Genomic DNA, 20,041 nt, shown 5'->3' on the forward strand with positions numbered 1-20,041 from the left:
ATGCCTCCTATGGACCTTCTAGATGGTCATTGGCAACCTTCACACGGGCCTGGATATGTGCTGGTGTGAGCAGGGGGGCCTTTTGTGCACTGCAGGATTTTATATCATGATGGTGTAATGTGTTACTAATGGTAATGTTTGAGACTGTGGTCCCAGCTCTTTTCTGGTCATTGACCAGATCCTCCCATGTAGTTCTGGGCTGATTCCTGACCTTTCTCAGAATCATCCTTACCCCATGAGGCAAGATCCTGCTTGGAGCCCCAGACCGAGGAAGATTGACAATCATCTTGTATTTCTTCCATTTTCTAATAATTGTGCCAACAGTTGTTGCCTTCTCACCAAGCTGTTTGCCTATTGTCCTTTAACCCATCCCAGTCTTGTGCAGGTCTACAATTTTGCCCCATCTGTCCTTAGATAGCTGTTTGGTTTTGGCCATGGTGGAGAGGTTGGAGTGTGATTGAGTGTGTAGACAGGGGTCTTTTTTTCAGGTAACGGGTTCAAACAGGTGCAATTAATACAGGTAATGAGTGCAGAGGAGGAGGCTTCTTAGGCCAGGGTCACACTTACGTGTGCAATGTGAGAAACTCGCGCAAGTCTCTCACATCAATACCCGGCTCTGCCGCCGGCACTCGGGACCGGAGTGCTCAGCTGCATAGAAATACATACAGCCGCACACTCCGGTCCCGAGTGCCGACGGCAGTGCCGGGTAATGAGGAGAGTTTCTCGCATTGCACACGCAAGTGTGACCCTTAGGGTATGTGTCCACGGTCAGTAAACGCTGCTTGTTTGACGCTGCGCAGAGCTGCAGCGTCAAACAAGCAGCGTCCAGATGTTCCAGCATAGTGGAGGGGATTTTATGAAATCCCGTGTTCACTATGCGTGGAAACACGCATCCTACTTCCCTGCGACTCCGGACATGCTGCGCGTCTTTTCAGATCGCAGCATGTCCGTGCTACCTGCGGCGACGCTGCGTCGCCGCAAGTAATGTCACAGGGCGCTATGCGAGGGTGCGATGATCCCGGATGTGTACAGTGAACACATCCGGCATCATCGCGTCCCAGAAAGGGGTCGGGGCTTAGCGCCGAGCGGCTTTGCCGCTCCGGCGATACCGCCGGCCATCCTGACCGTGGACACGTACCCTTACAGAAAAACTAACAGGTTTGTGAGAATCAGAATTTTTGCTGGTTAGTCGGTGATCACATACTTATTTCATGCAATAAAATGCAATTTAATTATGTAAAAATCATACAATAAAAAAACAGAAAATCACATTGTATGATTTTGTTGAATTGTATCTATGACAAAAATTACCGACCTCTTTATTCTTTGTAGGTGGGAGAACTTGCAAAATCGGTAGTGTATAAAATACTTATTTTCCCCACTGTATATAATTATATACAGAAAATACCCAGGTTATACCAGCTGTACATATATAATTATATACAGGAGATGCCCGGGTTATACCAGCTGTACATTTATAATTATATACAGGAGATGCCCAGGTTATACCAGCTGTACATATATAATTATATACAGGAGATGCCCAGGTTATACCGGCTGTACATATATAATTATATACAGGAGATGCCCAGGTTATACCAGCTGTACATATATGATTATATACAGGAGATACCCAGGTTATACCAGCTGTACATATATGATTATATACAGGAGATGCCCAGGTTATACCAGCATGCTCCATGTCACTGTTTATGGAACATTTAGTAGAGGTGTAGGAGTATACAGCATATAGCGGTGGTGTGTGGCTCGGCGTATACCATGCCCGCTGTTAGTGCAGTATATGGTATATATCCTGGTGTCTGGATTGGACGCTTCTTGTCACGTCAATTATGTACAGGACTCCTCTTCCCTGCGATTCCTCTGACTGTTCACCCTTCTGTTGGAGCTGACAGGAGACTGGTGCACATGAAAGGGGTCTGCAAGGCCTCCACAGGGTACCGTGGTCATTAACCATTTACAGACTGCTGCCCACCTCTCGCCATTATCTCTCTGTGACAGATATTTTTTATTTCTAAAAGTTAAAAAAAGAAGATTTTTTTTACTTAGATTTAGAAGTGGATCAGAAACTTGCATGTGACCTCAGCCTTGGATTACAGCTCTGACCACTGAGCCTGCAATAACTATTCTAATAATAATCATGATAATAACATTATTTATCACAAAAATCTGATTACCGAATAAGGTGAGGAATGACACGATGTGACAGCTGCCAGACCGCCACTGACCGCAACGACTGTCGATCTGACAGCCTGGCCACTTGACTTGTCAGGCAGCAAATCCCCGTTAACCAGTCTGTGTCTGATTACTAAGGGCAGGAGTAAAGGAGAAAGAGCGGGAGGGATCAAATCTGCAGGTGGCTGATCATGTACAGAGGACGGATAGAAAACTAAAAAAGGTACCAACAGTTTTTGTGCCAAAATATAGGTAAAAAAAAAAATCACAAATTTTGGCACACAGAACAGTTGTGAATTATATTTTGCAACATTTTTTCTAGAGTGGACAGAAGCGATAAAAATTTTCATAAATTATTGCACAAAACTATTATCTGTCCTAGGAAATACCCACAATGCGCCAATTTTATTAGAAGGTGTTCGCTATCTGAATCTGCTGCACCTAAAAATAATCTGAATCACTTTAGGGTTCGCTCGCTCTTGCAATGTCATCCAAGTGCGGACCGATCTCTTTGCAGATCCATAGTCTTACATTGCCGATCCGGATCAAAAAAATAAAAATAAAAAATCGGTCAGGTCTCCAATTTTTTTGGTGGACCACTCACTCCGAGGAAGAAAAAAAAAAAAGAACGGACATGTGCACAGCCCCATAGCACTTATACCCTATGAGATTCTGTGAAAACTACGGATAGCATTTGTACAATAAAATCACTTGTGTGCACCAGCCCCAAGACTGAGATATGACATGCCGGCATTAGGCTACGTTCACATTTGCGGTCAGCGCCGCAGCGTCGGGCGCCGCAGCGGCGCCGCATGCGTCATGCGCCCCTATATTTAACATGGGGGCGCATGGACATGCGTTGTGCTGCGTTTTGCGCCGCATGGCCGCAAGCGTTGGACGCAAGAAACGCATCAAGTTGCATTTTTTTTGCGTCCAACTTTCGGCCAAAAAGGACGCATGCGGCGCAAAACGCAGCGTTTTAGCGTGCGTTTTGCCGCGTTTTTGTTTGCGTTGTGCGCTGCGGCGCCGACGCTGCGGCGCACAACGCAAATGTGAACGTAGCCTTAGTAAATCTCCCCCAGTGTCTCCAAATTCGTTCATCAGAAATCAGCACCGCGATGGCTTCTCTCTCAGGATCGGGGGGGGGGGGGGGATTCTTGAGGTCGAACTCAGACCAGTCAATAAGTGACGGCTGATTTGTCCATTCTAGATCATATAGAAAACTTTGCATCCTGGATAGCAAATTGACGCCATTTTTTAGAAAGTCTGGTGGGTGCACTTACTTCCAATCCAGGCACCATGCGGAATCACTTAGTGGGATGGGGTTGTTAATGGCAGATTTACCCGGTGTTAATCCTAACAGTAAATGCCACAATGTTGTAAAAGTCAGGGAAGATTTTATGTGGCCGCCTTCCAGAATGATTTGTTTTCATTTCCTGCCTCCTGCTGGGTAACAGGTTGTCACACAATCACTCCCAGAAGTGCAGCGGGGGATAATCAGGTGGAGATTTTACACTTTTGGTAAAAAAAAATAAATAAATAAAAAAATCACCTGTTTCTTTGGAGTTAATTATTATGAATTTTGACTTATTTATTTTTAGCTCAGATGTTACATTGTATTCAAGCACATGATCCTGTTTACACAATGTGGCTGGTTACTGTGTAACCTTCAACTTTCTGCAACTTTCATAGACTAATGTATTTGGATTCTTTATCATTTACCATCTCCTAGATTCCCGCTAGCTGTCAGTGACTTGGTACCGTCACTTTTTATTTTGGGGCTGAAAACTCCTGACATTCCAGGGAGTCATGGTGCAAAGTATTGTATTAAAGGAGTTTTCTGGTGTCAGTAAATCATTGTTCCCAGGTGCAGTTGAGTGCAAAACCCAAGAACTGGAATTTACTTATCCACTCTGATTCCAGCAATTAGTCCCAGCCAGTTTGTCTGCAGCACTGAAGTCATGTTGACAACGCTGCAGCCAATCACCGAGCTCAGTGACTCTGCTAATGCGGACGGCGCTGATGTACTTGGGGACTGTAGTTTACTAAAACTGAATTGGTGGAATGTTTGGTGCCTTTTGGCAAACAATGTTATATCAAGCTTTAGTTCCAGCTACTAAATCTTGTAGACACTTTTCCCACCTCAATTACATTGGTGAATGCCTAAGAGGAAGGGGCATGGCTTGGGGGAAACAAGTGTGGAATTAAAATGTAATAATGTGCTGTGCATCATAATGAGCCAAAATGTAGTCCGCCTCCACTGCAACCATTCCTCCAATCCCTGCAAGAGCAGCATAATGTATAAGGACAGGAGGGGCGCAGGGACGATGCCTGCCTCCATGGTTATTATGCTACTAAGCTGAGTTGTGATATCATCAGCTAAGAGTCTAGTTATTGGGTAGAAAAGCAGACTTGTGTGATGTCATCAGTTACAATCACGGATAGATAAGCAGAACTATGATGTCATCATATATTCTATTAGGTAGATAGGCAGACTTGTGAGGTCATCAGTTACAAGTCTATTTCTTGGATAGAGAGATGGCTTGATGCAATCAAAATAATGGCAGACAAGACCCTGTTGGGCCTATCAAGGCTGCACAAGATCGATCTTCCTACAGTGCATTCATCCATGAATTCACCATAGCTCAAGATAGAGCCAAAAACGTAAAATTATAATAAGTCAGACCTGTGATGTCATCAGTTACAATGGTGGGTAGATAAGCAGATGTATGATGTCATCAGCTAGTCTATGTATTGGGTATATAAGCAGATGTGTGATGTCATCAGCTAGTCTATGTATTGGGTATATAAGCAGATGTGTGATATCAGCTAGTCTATGTATTGGGTATATAAGCAGATGTGTGATGTCATCAGCTGGTCTATGTATTGGGTATATAAGCAGATGTGTGATGTCATCAGCTAGTCTATGTATTGGGTATATAAGCAGATGTCTTCAGCTAGTCTATGTACTGGGTATATAAGCAGATGTGGGATGTCAGCTAGTCTATGTATTGGGTATATAAGCAGATGTGTGATGTCATCATCTAGTCTATGTATTGGGTATATAAGCAGACGTGTGATGTTGTATATAGGAAAAAACACACTAAAAACACAGGGCTAACTCCTGAATGCTGCCCTCAGCAGCTGGAATCAAGACAGCTAGGTGCCAGAACTGTCGTGTATTGTGAACAATTATGATAGTGAAGCTGAAACTGCACTTGAGGGAGTGACAACCGTGAAGGGAAATGGGTCAAAGAATGAGGGGAAAGGAAGTGCACCCACTGGGGGCTTGTGGAGGGGTTTACTGAGCAAGACCCCTGCTGAATAAGGGTGGATGTCTCTGTAGAGATAGTCGTGCGTTCAGGCTTCCACTGCGTGCGCTTAGTGGATCCTGTACCTAGCGCAGATGTTGTCGACCCACAGGATATTAACCCAAATGTGACCCAACTAAGATGCCCTACACACTGCAGGGTATGGGTGTGGGACGTGTATATGTACACAGGTAAATCGTGTAAACCACATACACCGGTAGGACTGGCTGGGGACTCACCAGGATCCAAAGGTGTTGTGGATGTAGTGCTGCTTTATGCGTTGCTGCCTGAAAAGATCTGTGGTGACGGTCCTGTTATTCAGATGGCAGGGAGGCGGTCTAGTGGCAGCCGGTGGCGTCCCTGGTTACGAGCGGGAAAGCCTAGCGTGTGATGTCACAGGAACTACGGAGTGGTGCTGGGACCAAGAGGGTATCCGACGCGCATCGAAGGAACGACGTCCTTCATCAGGGTTGTGTGATGTCATCAACTATAAGTCTAGGTAATGGGTAGATAAGTGTGTAATGTCATCTGCTAGTCTATGTATTGGGTAGATAAGCAGACCTTTGATGTCATCAGCTAGTGTACAAGTGCTTCTCACAAAATTAGATCATCAAAAAGTTAAATTTATTTAAGTTCTTCAATAATTTATTCTAATTTACTGAGATAATGACTTTTGGGTTTTCATTGGCTGTAAGCCATAATCATCAACATTAACAGAAATAAACAAGTGAAATAGATCACTCTGTGTGTAATGACTCTATATAATATATGAGTTTCACTTTTTGTATTGAAGAACTGAAATAAATTAACTTTTTGATGATATTCTAATTTAGTGAGAAGCACTTGTATATAGGGTAGATAAGCAGATGTGTGATGTCATCAGTAACAAGCATCAATTACTATTTTATCTGGCCAATTTTGAACAATTAACCCTACGGTGCCTTAGAGTAATCATTAGTCACTTCCCTGATTCTCCGCAGTCATCGGAGGGCGAGACGTGGCTCTGTCTGACCGGTTGGGTCAACGTTCTTTATTTCCTCTCCTCCAATTGTTTAATGAAAGGCATATGTGGCCACTAAATCTTCACTTCTCCTTATTAAGCCAGGACATGTTCCTTATTAAGGCCCAGAGTTAGGAGGGTGGGAATCAATAAGATGATTTGTTTTCTAAATCAACATTCTGTCCATAACCAAGCAGGAACGGACATGATTGGAAGATTACTCGGTGTCCTTCTTCCTTGTGAACTATCACTCCTCCTAAGAAGTGTAGAATCAAAGCAGAATTCTAGTTGTAGACTAGAATAATATATTTAAGCCACCGATCCCTTGGGTGATACTTTGCTGTTAGTCATTTTCATCATTGTTGGCTGCTTTTTAACAACTTTGATTAGTGATTGATTGAATCTGCGGCTCGGTTTGTTCAGATCGGCTGCTGAGTATAAGCACAAGCTCACAGGAAAGTCAATGCAAGGACAGAATAATTAGAAAATCACCTCCATCCAATAAATAATGTTGGAAAGTTCTAGATTTGTTTCTTGTATGGTGAGAAAAGAGATTTTCTGCTTTAGAAAATTAGTTTTTTTGTGTTTTTTTTTTAAAGAAGTGTTCCCCCAAATTAAGCAGATCATAAGGCGCTCGATTATTGTGATCCCCAGTAATCAGCTGTAATCTATGAGCAAAAAGACAATAAATGTTCAATTTTGCTGCAGCGCCACCATGAGGGGAAATTATGCATTACACAGTTCCCAGCTAAATAGCATGTACAGGTGCCAGGTCCTCCAGAAAGAGGGGCGCTCTTCGCAGCTGCTCTTTGTTTAGGAGAAGAGCATAGAATTGGCTTCATCAGGCATTTTTTCCCAACATAAATCTCATAGAATCAACAGTAATGACTTCAGAAAGAAGACTATTGGGGAGCATGGAGCATGTGTATTGGGGGTCCACAACCGTGAAGACTTAGAGGGGTTCCAGTATCCTTCCCATTCACCCTGTATAGCATTTTCAAGTTGCGCCCCTGCTCACCTCTGGACCCCCCTCCAATCAGAGGAACAATGGGGTCACCTGATAACTATTCAATAATCCTGCCCAGCGGAGAGGATGTGGAGCGTTGGCCATGCTTGTGTGAATAAAATTTTGCTCCAATTTTGCAAAATCCACACGAGCTGTGAAATCCCCATAAATTCACCGCCTATTTTACTGCAGCAGAATATTCCGCTATGTGTGGCCCGTATCCAACCATCCTGCACGTGGTTGTGTTAGGGGGGTGTCGGATGGGGTCCAGATCTGAGAGGTTGTATGGGGGTTACAAATGTTACAAATGATGCCCGGGGTCTCCACTAGCCAGCTGAGAAGTATTCTACCGCCCCATCATACTACATGATATTGTACGACAGAGTCACCAGTGGAAAGCAGATCTATGATCAATAACCCCCTTCATTCAGTGAACGCAGGATTCATAGCCGTTTATCTCGCCACATTACACCCTTTATTAACGCACGCTCTGCAAAATTGTCTCTTCTCTGCAATTTACACCTAGCGTGATTGTGTTTCCCAGAAGAACGCCGGATATAATGAGCAATAAACACAATACAAACATGATTTTTCTGTCAGTCGGCGCACACGCGGGCCGTCTCTGAGCGGATCTGTTGGGAGTAGCGTTTCAGGAAAGTTGTTTAGTGTAAAAACCTGCTGTTATATGTAGAATGGATAGCATCCAAGAAAAGGCTAGCCCAGGGTACAGAAATACGGCTCCTACAACAGAATTTGGGATTTTTTTCAGCTGCAGCAGAACATATGCTTTCCGAACGAATAAAACAAGGATTCAGTCACCCAGCCACGAAGATATGAAGACAGCTCAGCGCCACTTGTACAATTCTGAGAATACGTATTTGACTTGTATTAGAGGCCATTATCTGGCCAGCGGCGTAGCTAAGTGAGGTGCAGAGGCAGCTGTGCCACTAAGGTCCCAGTGCCACCAAAGAAGCCATGACTTACACATGGATGTGGGGTGTCCTGCTACAGGACCTTCAAATCACATCCCTGCTTCCAGCTCAGAGACAAGAGAATTTGATAAGAATGTCACAAGTCTTGTCATAAATTTGGTACATGTTTTGCTGTAAAATCACAACAAGCCAAATAATTTTTGCCTTGACATTTTCATTTTAGACCCCTGCAGCCATATAATCAATGAGTGCTTTATGATATATTCTTTAAGGATGAACTGTCATTTGCTATAAATAAGTAGTTTTTTAACCTGGTGTAAAAGCCGCTGTTCTCCTGAATCTGGCGATGTTTCTCTTTTGTTCTTACGACTCTCCTTTCCTGAGATATGACCCCATCTTCCCTGTAGATAAATCTAGTCTTATTACAAAGTGGGTGTGGCTCTTCACATTCCTTGTGGGCGTCTCCTTGATCACCACACCGAGTTGGTTAAAAAATACTAGGATTTATTTACATGCAAGGAAGAGAGGCCCATATCTCAGGAACGGAGAGGCGCAGGAAAAAAAGAAAAACATCGCCGGTTTCAGGAAAACAGTGGCATTTACACCAGGTAAACATATTACAGATTTGTGACACATGACAGGTCCGCCTTAAAGGGTATGTCTAAACAGAAATAACCTGTTTCAAAATGGAATCACTAGGGCAATCAGAATTCTGACAAATAGCTGATTTTGCTGAGAAAATCCAGTCATTTCCCTTACAGTGCTCAATAAGTGAAAAAAGTGCTACATGGCGTGGCATCTGTTCAGATGACAACTTGAGTCCACCAGAACAGGAGTCACTTGTATTTAGCAGCTCCCCATTCTGTCTCATGGGCTTTGGGTCATAAAAGGGGGATCGTCCTTCTGTGAAAACTGGAAAATAGTGTGATACATATGTAATTGTGAAGACACCTAATCTTAGAGGGTCGATATTGCTCCCGGTAGATCAATACCAGGACATTTCGTTTCTCAGTCCAGGACATGATAGGTCCTGCGCACTTTATGGATGATAAACATGGACAGTAAAGTATAAGGACATGAAAAGTGTGGATCATTGACCACTTTAGATCCAATATTCCACTTGAAAAGAAGCTTATCTCTTATATCATAATGTATGGTAAGTAATAAATGTGTTCAGAAGAGTGGGAAGGAAAGGAAGGAATGACAGTAAGATGAACGGAGGCAATCAGCAGATCATGGACCGTCACACAGAAGACCCCACATACATCCGGTATTACAGTTCAGTCCCATTCAGGAACAAGAATGTGCCGTTTGTGGTAATATAGGCATATCTGTGCTGTAGCTGTTTTTTGCCGCCAGACGATGCAGCAATGGTGTTTTCATCAAAAGTTTGCAACTAAAATAATACATTTGTATCTGCAAGAAAAGAGTTAAATTCTTGGGATATTTTCGGTTCTCAGCTCCAGTACAGGGATCAGGTTACTCTCTGGTTCTTCCACTTGCTAAAATGGGATCATTTCATTATTAACATGGGAGCAGGAATGTCCTCTCCTGTGCAGGATAAAGGTGCATCTGTTCAGTTCACAAGTTAATACTTATCTTGGCTGCGGACACATCCCCTCCTACAATAACAATCATCCATAATTGCAAACATTTTTGTATTTATCTAGTGGATTTTTTAATTACATTTTTTTTTATAGAGGAAGTAACTTTTCGGCAAATTTTTCAGCTGGACGGGAACTGGGGTTCAATATCTTTCTATAAGATGAACATAAAGGATAGTATGCTTAAAGGGACGGTACCATTCTAGAATGTTATGGAATATCAGTAGGACTCACCATAACTGTATGATCAGTGGGAAAAAGTAAACCTGAAAACTTAGTGATTGATGTTCCTTTGGGCTTTTTTCCTGCAGATCAAAGATTTGATCCTACGATAGAGCTACACTGGAATGATCAACAATCATCTGTGTGATCAAAGTGTAAAGTGTTCCATTACGCTGCAGCGCCACCACTGGAAAAATGAAGTATTACACTGTTCTCACTAAAATCAGTGGACTGTTAATCATGCAAGTTACGTCTTTTCCAACAGAAAAACTGTTTTTCAAGTGCTTTCTATGGGAGGTCGATATCCTATCAATTTCTGGCACCTTTTGGGGTGACTTTTATTAAGTATTTAATTTTTAAAACTTATATGCATGTATTTAGGGCTTAAAATTATTTTTACAAATGGATTTCATTAAAAGTCTTGCACCATTTGTTTCCCATATTGCTCTTTGCAAAATGAGTTAACTAAGGATTAGTGATGAGCGAATATACTCGTTACTCGAGATTTCCTGAGCACGCTCAGGGATCCTCCGAGTATTTTTTAGTGCTCGGAGATTTAGTTTTCCTTGCAGCAGCTGAATGATTTACAGCTATTTGCCTGCTTGATTACATGTGGGGATTCCCTAGCAACCAGGCAACCCCCACATGTACTTATGCTGGCTAACAGATGTAAATCATTCAGCTGCGTCAACAAAAACTAAATCTCCGAGCACTAAAAAATACTCGGAGGTCACCCGAGCGTGCTCGGGAAATCTCGAGCAACGAGTATATTCGCTCATCACTACTAAGGATCTGTCAGTGAGCTCTTTCTGATAGAAATGTTATAACACTGTTATTACTCTTTTACTGAGCTCCTCTCGTCAGATTAATGACCACAGAACACATCAAAAGGTGAGATGAACTTTCAGTTTTGGAGACCAAAACATTATAAATGAGGTGCACTGCCCCCTACATATGCACAGTGAAATTGCACCCCCGGTATATACAGTATGCTGTGTTCTTGATGGCAGTCTACCATTAATCAAGCAATAAAGTAATGGACATCCTATTAAACTGACGGATCCTTGCATATTTGCATGATTGACACTAAAGGAGTTAATGTGTAGAAGGTAATCGATATGGGATTATACTGAGCCATGTTGTATATTCTTCGGTATGGAAGGTCCGGTCATTGTCAGCGTCTATAGATATCAGTCCTCGGATGTTACTATTGGGTATCGACTCTGATGATGTATTGTGCGGGTGTAGTATAGCTGCAATTTGCCTAATTGTCTGATGTAGAATGTTTAAATCACTTTTTTTTGGTTATTATACTAAATAGTAAATTCCAAAACAAGTGGTGCTTACTGGATAAAATGTCATTTATTAAACATAATTTAAAACTAAATAAACATACAACAAAAATAGAAAAGTGCAGAATCCATAAAAAGAGGGACACGATAACCGTAGGAAAACCACCAGTTTCCCGTGGCACTATGGTGTAACTGTGCACAAAAAAATGCAAAAAAGAGCTAAATTCCACATAAAATTACCTAATATTCTCATGCTGGAACAAGTGAAAAAAATTTTTTTCATGGCCTATGCTGACCAAATAATAAAATGATGTCTAACACTTAGACTATCTTGTGTTGCAGCAATGACAGCATGTGGAGAGATATAAAAGCAAATTGTAGGTAATAATGAATAATTATTGTGCAAATAAAGCTCCAATATGACAATGTAAACAAAGACACATTACCAGAGTGCTATAGCGTGGTGATCCTCGGCGTCCCTCTGCCCCAGGGGCATTATACATTCAGTGGTACTTGTTTCCCCGGTAAAGGGGTATTAAATTAAGGGCAATTTTTTGTGAGTCATGATGTAGAATGTTGCCTAGAGTCATTTCCTCTAAAATGAATAAATTAGTATCTAAAGTAACGCTGTGACTATGCAGAACAGAGAAAACCATCATGGGGCGAGCAGCGGCAAAGTCCCCTACACTTACATGATGACCATCAGGCTTACTTTATTCTCTTTTTTGTGGCATTTTTTTTTTTGTTTACTTATTTTTATATAAAGAAGCCTATGAATAAAGATTGGGGAAAAAAACCTCCTGAATACTTAGAGCATGCTGCATATGGGAAAAACACCAAGGACCCAAAACATATTCACCACAAAACAAAACTGTTGGGCATTTCTTTTACTTAAGAAACAAAGTAAAATAAGTCCAGGAAAAATGTAGCAAAATAATAATAAAAAATAAAAACAAAAAGGTAGCATTTTCTTTTAAACCACCCAAACGAGTCATTCTAGTATTGTGGCGGCTGCTGACAACTAGGAGTCAATGAGTGAGCTGACAATCCCAATCTGCTTCCCATATGGGGACAAGCTGAGCACCTGCCTCTTATTCTGAACCAACTTCTGTCATTGTTGCTGCTCCTGTGCTTGCTGAAAGCTGACGAGAAAAGGGAAGGAGGTGAAGCAGGAAAGTGAAGGTGACGTGCAGGGAGACAGTCAGAGGCAGAGCGGTGCATGCGCATATTGTCCGCAGACGGGAAGGAGAGCAGTGCATATGCAGCGCCCCAGAGTCCTGGTCCTTGCAGTAATATCGCTCTTCCACCAGGGGGAGTGGTGTTACGTCTGATAGTACTAAAGGGGTTCACCTGACCAGGTATCACAGTCACACACTACACTTCACACTCCAGTCCACCAGGGGGAGCAAAGGTGCTATTTACTAGGCCACTCCTCACACACGGGTAAAACTGGTGGGTTGGATAGAAACTCAGTCAGAATCTGCCAGGGTTTGACCCAGAGAGGACCTGTCAGGCAGACGGGGAGAAGGAGGAACATCTGAGCTGCAGACAGAGGGTCCCTGTCAGGGGTGGGATCCTGACAGAGGCCAAGCACGAGATAGAACGTTACGGAGCTGCCCCTGTACTTCATCCTAAGAAAGGACACGAAGCAAAGTATATTGTGGAGAGTGAGAAACGAAGTCACAGCGCAAGGAGATAATACTGGGAGGAGACCTGCCCCAAGATCGGCAGCCTCCTTCTGAGGCGTGTAGCCGGTGGCCGGAACACCGAGGGAGTAATTAACTCTACGTATTACTCCAGAAAACGGCAGGACAGTTAATTCCAAGTTGGCTGCCCAACCTTAATACCTAAGAAGACACGGAGGCAAAATTGTGGGAGAGGGGCGTCACTAGGGTCCCTATAAAATAAGCTCCAGGCCTACCCTGTCATACGGGTTGTCCTATCCATATCATCTGGGGGACAGAGAGAGAGAATATCAGAAACATCCACGAAAGTTGTGAGGACTATCCCGTGGTGCTCAGCAGGGAGGTACAACAACACACAGGTGCTAGTAGGAAGGCTACTGATTTCCACCTGGATAAGGGAATTCTGGATGTGCCGGACTCTGCTTGCCCTGTGAACGGTACTCTGGACTGTGGACTCTGAAGTCTTCAGTAAAAGGTAAAGAGACTGCAGCCTTTGTGTCCTCGTTATTTATTGCGCCTTACGACGTTCACCATCACCACCTACACATCTGGGAAGCCCTGGGGACATACTTCACCTGTGGGAAGGTATACCATCTAGCTGCCATTCCATCACCCCAGCGGACCCCTAGCAGCGTCGGTCACCCTGACCGAATACCACAGGTAGCGTCACGAACACCGTACAAACAACTTCACCTTTAATTGGACGCCCCTCAGAAGGGCCACGGACCGGGTCGGGCCACCGTGACATCCCCAGAACCGAGAGAGATAGATCCGGTACCGAGTACCCTATTGCCCTACTACGTGGGGGCGCTCCAAATCTTGGCGTCACGAACAGGATCTACTTAAGCCCGAAAATCGGGTCATGTGTGCCTAAGAACTGTGTTGGAACTGTATTGGAACTGTAATTTGCTTAAAGACTGTGTATTGCTATTTGCCGCCAAAAATCCCGCCAAAATTGCCGCCATTACCGAACCACGAGGAGCGCAGGAGAAGAAGAAGGGCGGGGAGCTGTGGGCGTGAACGAACTGTGAAGCGCGAAAAATAATGGCCGCCCAGTCTAAATATTTCTGTATCCTGAGGACGTGTCCGTCAGCAGCCGAGATCCACCTCCTAATTCTCTATAGCGGGCAGAGACCGAAGAAACGAAACCATTAATCAGAAGGAATAGAGCAGGAGACCAGAGGGGGGGACCTCCGCAAAAGAATGGCCCCGCACAGACCCCCGTCACCGGAGGACGACTCCAACATGCCACCGCTGGAGAGCCTGGACCCCTGGGAGCTGCCTATGGGAGGTCTGCTGCCTGCGCCGTCACCAGCCCCGGCGCCTTCCCCAAAGGAGTGGAGTGGCGCTGAAAGAGTTGTCTCAGACACCGATACCCGGTGCCGCGGTCACCAGGGGGACCGTCTTTCCCCCGTGCCTGATCTGTTCATTACCACGACTGCGTTCCTGTCGCCTGACCCCAGACCACTGGGGGGGCATGATCTTGGGCCCTTCCCATGGGGGGAGTATCGGAGGCACCTGATTGCTGAATACGCGAGAGAAGTGGAGCGGGAAGTTCGAGGCGAGTTGCTGGATGGCTCTTTGCCGAAGTGGGGTGTCGTGATCATCTACCAACCTCAGAGAGGGAAGGGGTTTGTACAAGAGATCAGGTCGTCGGTGAGGGTCCACATCACCCGGGAGGAAGTAGAGTCCTGCCTGTGTGGAGATGGTGAAAACCCCGTCCTGAAACATGGGGACCCGGTAACCTACCGCCGGCACCGAAGAGGGAACGGCTGGTGGGCCCGGGATGTACAGAGATGCACAGCCCTCTTGGCGGTATCCAGGACCCTGGAGGAAGAACTTACTGCTGACGCAGCAGCAGCAACTCCTACCGTCCCTGGCATCATCCACCGGACCACACAGACTTTCATTGCCGCGCACGACCTGACCGTGCAGAGAGAACAAACGCATGGAGTGCACCTGGCGCCGGGAGTGGACTTGGATTTGAGCCTCCCTAAGCCGCAGAGGGCTACCTGTCAGGTAAAGCCCTGGTGGAGACCGCCAGAATAAACCTCAGAAGAACCGAAAACTGTAAATAGTTCCCTTAACTATTTGTTTTCCTGTTTACTGCTGCTAAAACCTGTCAAGGGTTAATTCTTAAAGGGATCCCTTCGTTTACCCGGGATCCCTATTGCTTTTGTTTCTGTTTGCACAAGTTTTATCATTGTTTTACCCAAAAGAACACCGGAATCATGAACTGCAAATGATTCATAAACTGCTTCTGTAAATAGTTTGCGCCTTCGTAAAGGTGCTCTCTACTGGTTTTACAAGAAAGAGCTTTTTGAAGACACTGTTCCTGATGACAGCGTGAAAGTTCTTGTTGCTTTTACAAAGTGATAATTGACTTGCAAATTGATTGTTTGCACTACCTCAGAAAATACTTGGTTTCCTCTTAAAGGGAATGTTTACTCGTTGCACTTAGCTAAAAACATGATAATGTTGCCTTAAGGTACCGTCACATTAAGCGACGCTGCAGCGATATAGACAACGATGCCGATCGCTGCAGCGTTGCTGTTTCGTCGTTGTGTGGTCGCTGGAGAGCTGTCACACAGACAGCTCTCCAGCGACCAACGATGCCGAAGTCCCCGGGTAACCAGGGTAAACATCGGGTTACTAAGTGCAGGGCCGCGCTTAGTAACCCGATGTTTACCCTGGTTACCATTGTAAATGTAAAAAAAAACAAAACACATACTCACATTCCGGTGCCTGTCATGTCCCCTGGCGTCCGCTTCCCTGCACTCCTCCTGCATCCTGTGTAAGCGCCGCCGGAAAGCAGAGCGGTGACGTCACCGCTGTGCTCTGCTTTACGGCCGGCCGGCGCTGACACAGTACAGGGAAGCGGACGCCGGGGGACGCGACAGACACCGGAATGTAAGTATGTAGTGTTTGGTTTTTTTTACATTTACAATGGTAACCAGGGTAAATATCGGGTTACTAAGCGCGGCCCTGCGCTTAGTAACCCGATGTTTACCCTGGTTACCAGTGAAGACATCGCTGAATCAGCGTCACACACACCGATTCAGCAATGTCAGCAGGTGAGCCAGCGACGAAATAAGGTTCTGGCCTTCTAGCTCCGACCAACGATGTCACAGCAGGATCCTGATCGCTGCTGCGTGTCAAACACAACGATATCGCTATCCAGGACGCTGCAACGTCACGGATCGCTATCGTTATCGTTGTTAAAGTTGTTCAGTGTGAAGGTACCTTTAGAAAAGTTAGATAGTAATAATGTTTTACATAGTAATTGTATGTAGTTAGCAAACTAGTGATAGGAAATGTTTGATAATGTTGAAAGTGAATGTTTACTGATGTACTTTAAATAAAATTGAGGACAAGAGAAAGTTGAAAGCTGAATTTCAATAAAGTGAACCCGTAGGGGTTAGTGAGTCCTCTAGAGAGCCATAGATAGATGGTTGACAGAATTAAGAAAAATGTTAAATTGTTGTTGTAGCCCTTAATAGATAGTATACCCATACGGGTAATGGTCGTTCATAGTTAGTTAATAATTGTTATTTAAAGTCATATGCACAATGTAAATATGTTTTTGTTTGCAACGTTCAAGTGTTCTCACCTCCCATAAAGGGAAGCACTGCTAAATTAACTTGTTTACAGCATTCCAAAAATTTTGTATGTCTTTTGCTAACATGTATTGTTGTTCTTCTTTTCCCAGTCCGGGAGTACTGGATTTAACGGGGGTGGGGGGGGGGTGTTTGGGGAGTGCAGCGCCCCAGAGTCCTGGTCGTTGCAGTAATGTCGCTCCTCCGCCAGGGGGAGTGGTGTTACGTCTGATGGTACTAAAGGAGTTCACCTGACCAGGTATCACAGTCACACACTACACTTCACACTCCAGTCCACCAGTGGGAGCAAAGGTGCTATTTACTAGGCCACTCCTCACACACGGGTAAAACTGGTGGGAGTAATTAACTCTACGTATTACTCCAGAAAACGTCAGGACAATTAATTCCAAGTTGGCTGCCCAACCTTAATACCTAAGAAGACACGGAGGCAAAATTGTGGGAGAGGGGCGACGCTAGGGTCCCTATAAAATAGCTCCAGGCCTACCCCGTCATACGGGTTGTCCTATCCATATCATCTGGGGGACAGAGAAAGAGAACATCAGAAACATCCACGAAAGTTGTGAGGACTATCCCGTGGTGCTCAGCAGGGAGGTACTACAACACACAGGCGCTAGTAGGAAGGCTACTGATTTCCACCTGGATAAGGGAACTCTGGATGTGCCGGACTCTGCCTGCCCTGTGAACGTACTCTGGACTGTGCACTCTGAAGTCTACAGTAAAAGGTAAAGAGACTGCAGCCTTTGTGTCCTCGTTATTTATTGCGCCTTACGACGTTCACCATCACCACCTACACATCTGGGAAGCCCTGGGGACATACTTCACCTGTGGGAAGGTATACCATCTAGCTGCCATTCCATCACCCCAGCGGACCCCTAGCAGCGTCGGTCACCCTGATCGAATACCACAGGTGGCGTCACGAACACAGTACAAACAACTTCACCTTTAATTGGACGCCCCTCAGAAGGGCCACGGACCGGGACGGGCCACCATGACATCCCCAGAACCGAGAGAGAGATAGACCCGGTACCGAGTACCCCATTGCCCTACTACGTGGGGGCGCTCCACTTGCGAATATTGTCCGCATACGGGAAGGAGAGCGGTGCATGCGCATATTGTCCGCAGACGGCAAGGAGAGCGGTGCATGCGCATATTGTCTGCATACGGGAAGGAGAGCGGTGTATGCACATATTGTCCGCAGACGGGAAGGAGAGCAGTGCATGCGCAGGTGGAGGAGTAGAGACCGAGCTGGGCAGCTACACATGTTCAGTGCTGTGGGCTCCTGAGACTAGCAGTCTGACTAATTTGGCCAGCAAAATGTCAGAGCTGCTGAAAAGACTTTTTGCTTGGGCATTCATTTAAATTTTGCACTGTATGACATTGAGGCTATGTGCCCACGTTGCGGAATCGTCTGCGGATTTACCGTGGGTTTTTGTGCGGATTTCACATGCGGTTTAACACATGCGAATTCCTATTGTGGAGCAGGTGTAAACCGCTTCGGAATCCGCACAAAGAATTGACATGCTGCAGAAAATACAACGCAGCGTTTCCGCGCTGTATTTTCCGCAGCATGGGCACAGCAGATTTGGTTTTCCATAGGTTTACATGGTACTGTAAACCGCATGGAAAACAGCTGCGAATCTGCAGCGGCCAATCCGCTGTGGATCCGCAGCAAAATCCGCAACATGTGCACATAGCCTGAAGAGCCTGCGCACACGCTGCAGATTTGTTGCATTTGTTGTGTCTTCTGCACAGATTTGACAGCAAAGTGAATAAGAATACTGAAGTCTTATGAACACGTTGCTTATTTTTGACTTGCAGATTTCAATCTGCAGCACGTCGATTCTTCCAGATTTCACGCATACTAATGAGTGGGGAAAAAATCTGCATCAAATACACATGTAATGTGAGATGCAGAGAGATGCAGAAATGATTGCACCAAATCCTTAACGTGCACATACCGAAGGTGCAGAAGATAAATGGTTGAAAAAAAATGTTTAAAAATCTAAGCTACAATGCTGAAAACTGTGTGCAACGCCTCTGATCATTGCAGTTTATCTAGCAAAGACTGGATACAATTGTAACAAACCCTCAGCTGTGAGAAGAACCAGGTCTGTATAAAGAAGCAACCCCCCTCTCCAAAAAAACCTGTACTTACCTACCGATGCCCTGGTGGTCTTTGTATGCTTCCCTGGTAATCCCTTTGCTTCCTCTTCTGCCCATGGAGGAGCATGTGACTGCTGCGCCCAATTAATGGTTGCAGCGGTTACCAACTTTCTACTGTTTCAACCAGTGATTGGCTGCAGCGTTACATCTCTGTACGACCACAACAGAATATATAGTCGAAATGGGATCTGATTGCTGGGGCTTGACCAGCAACAATCACTTGATTATTGGGATTGATGACTATGAAGAAGAACTTATATTTGAAGAGGTTTTCAATTATTGTAACTCCCAGATAAAAGTATCATTTTGGATTAAGAAAATTTTGTATTTTTTTTTTCCAGAAATGGCGCCCCTCTTGTCTATAGGCTATGTCAGGTATTGCAGGTCCTGCCCATTCACATGAGGCTGATCAGCATAGCTTTTGGGCGAGAACGTGCAGGTGCTGAGAAAGAAATAAGCAGACCCTTTAATTCTATTATATGAAGATCACAGAGAAATGTTCCTCTTTTTCTGGAGTCTCAGAAAAAAATAAAAAAATAAAAAAAATAAATAAAAAAGACTTTCCATAAATGTTTCATGTCCTCTGTGGTGCCCAAGTCTGGAATATTCAGCTGCGAGGGTGTTTGTATTTGAGGAAATCTCCTGAACATTTGTTGTGGTGCTCAGACAGCTGCTTCTCTGCAGCTCAGGGAATACTGAGGCCATGAATATTCAGGTGTGGGCTCGGCAATGAGCAGCCGCTCCAGAACAAATGCCTAAACTGTGGTTCAAGGCTTATTAAATCCAATCGGGGGCCTGATAATAAATCCCCCACTATGACACCGTGCGCTGACTGTACTTTAAACGTATTGTGCCGCCTTTTCATAACAGAGGGAACAATGTGAGACACAATGAAACACCTGGCAGGTTTGGCGCTCGGAGGAAACTTGGCAGCGACGTTTTCCTATGTTAACGTAGTGAAATTATAGCGTCGTTTATTGTGATTGTTGTCAAAGTTAGTAAAACTGTTTACAATC

At 44.7% G+C, this 20,041-nt stretch overlaps 1 protein-coding gene across 4 annotated transcripts in view; it reads right to left on the reverse strand.

Annotated features, from left to right (window-relative positions):
• Window positions 1-20,041, reverse strand: part of NFIA (nuclear factor I A) — a 482,232-nt gene that overhangs the window by 366,481 nt on the left and 95,710 nt on the right. Inside the window, exon 1 of one of the 4 annotated variants that reach the window (XM_077277156.1) lies at window positions 3,477-3,561. The exons of 2 other annotated variants lie outside the window; for them this stretch is intronic. In XM_077277156.1, the coding sequence (XP_077133271.1) occupies window positions 3,477-3,494 (18 nt within the window). In that variant the 5' untranslated portion in view covers window positions 3,495-3,561. Of the gene's footprint in view, window positions 1-3,476; window positions 3,562-20,041 lie in introns of those variants that run through there. One more of the 4 variants, XM_077277146.1, reaches the window with a different exon arrangement.

Source organism: Ranitomeya variabilis, chromosome 8, assembly GCF_051348905.1.
Source record: "Ranitomeya variabilis isolate aRanVar5 chromosome 8, aRanVar5.hap1, whole genome shotgun sequence".
NCBI lineage: Eukaryota > Metazoa > Chordata > Amphibia > Anura > Dendrobatidae > Ranitomeya > Ranitomeya variabilis.